This window comes from Papilio polytes, unplaced genomic scaffold (assembly GCF_000836215.1).
Source record: "Papilio polytes unplaced genomic scaffold, Ppol_1.0 DF820628.1, whole genome shotgun sequence".
NCBI lineage: Eukaryota > Metazoa > Arthropoda > Insecta > Lepidoptera > Papilionidae > Papilio > Papilio polytes.
In genome coordinates this window covers 1-1,084 of record NW_013528576.1, presented here as the reverse complement: position 1 = coordinate 1,084, position 1,084 = coordinate 1, and the positions used below count along the sequence as shown (strand labels likewise).

At 42.3% G+C, this 1,084-nt stretch overlaps 1 protein-coding gene across 1 annotated transcript; it reads left to right on the top strand.

The window, feature by feature from the left end:
- Positions 1–47: 47 nt before the first annotated feature.
- LOC106110399 (ataxin-8-like) lies at positions 48–853 on the top strand (the record flags this gene model as incomplete). The annotated part of the gene is made up of 2 exons (XM_013292224.1): positions 48–168; positions 596–853. Coding segments are annotated over 2 exons (379 nt in total), but the record flags the coding sequence as incomplete, so codon positions are not given.
- Between the last annotated feature and the right edge of the window lie 231 nt (positions 854–1,084).

The window sequence follows — 1,084 nt, the reverse complement described above, 5'->3', positions numbered from 1 at the left end:
TTATGTAGTTTGGTTACATGTATGTATAATAATGTAAAATGTGTCAGACACCCCGACGGCAGCTGCACGCTGCGCACGCACGTGTGCGACCAGTGCGGCAAGGCCTTCTTCCAGAAGAACCACCTCATGCTGCACCAGCGACAGCACATGGACCTGCCTCCCAGGAATGTGAGCATCCACACCACACACACCACCGCCTTATCTCACATCTAAAAGCATAAACAGACACTACTCTGTGGCATAGGATCTCAGCAATCGTCGTGTATAATTGAATATTTTTTTAAAATTAAAAGCCTTACACTTACGACACATATTATCACACTATTAAACTTAAGGAGTAAATAATTTGGGAAAAACCTTCATGCGAGAAAGGGACAAAAACTACAAACTGATAGCAAGGAAGCAAGGTTGTCATGGTAACGGTAATCGTAATCGTATCCAATGTCAAAAGCCTTCGTTGTCATTTGTGCTTTTGAATTTTAGCATTTGCAATTGAATATTTAACAATGGAAACAATGAAATAAAGTTTTTATAATTACATGTGGATAAAGCCGCACGGAAACAGCTAGTATTGATATTTTACCTTGTTCTCTAGTCGCAAGTACTCCAGGCGACGCAGCAAGCGCAACAGCAGGCGGCGCAACAAGTAGCGCAACAGGCTGCGCAGCAGGTGGCGCAACAAGTCGCGCAACAAGTGCAGCAACAACAACAACAGCAGCAGCAACAACAGCAGCAACAACAACAGCAACAAGAACACCATCAAAACAACCTTGAAATGGAACAACAAGAACACCAACAGCCTACTCATATACAAGTGGTAAGTTGTACAGCACGAGTCAATGAGTGCCTTAGCGTAGGTTTTCTTAGTGAAATTATAGAGGCGCTGTACAAAAGATAATAGCACTTTGCGCTTTGGAAATACCATCGAGAACAGACCATTCTACAACATGTTAGAGCTGAATTTTTGATGTTTTCTTGTCCGAATTATTCAGTCAGCTTGTATTTCATGAAGCATATATTTGGGCTGGATACAGATTTGCGAGCCGCATTGCATGTGCCGCCGAAATCGAGATTTTTTTAAGTT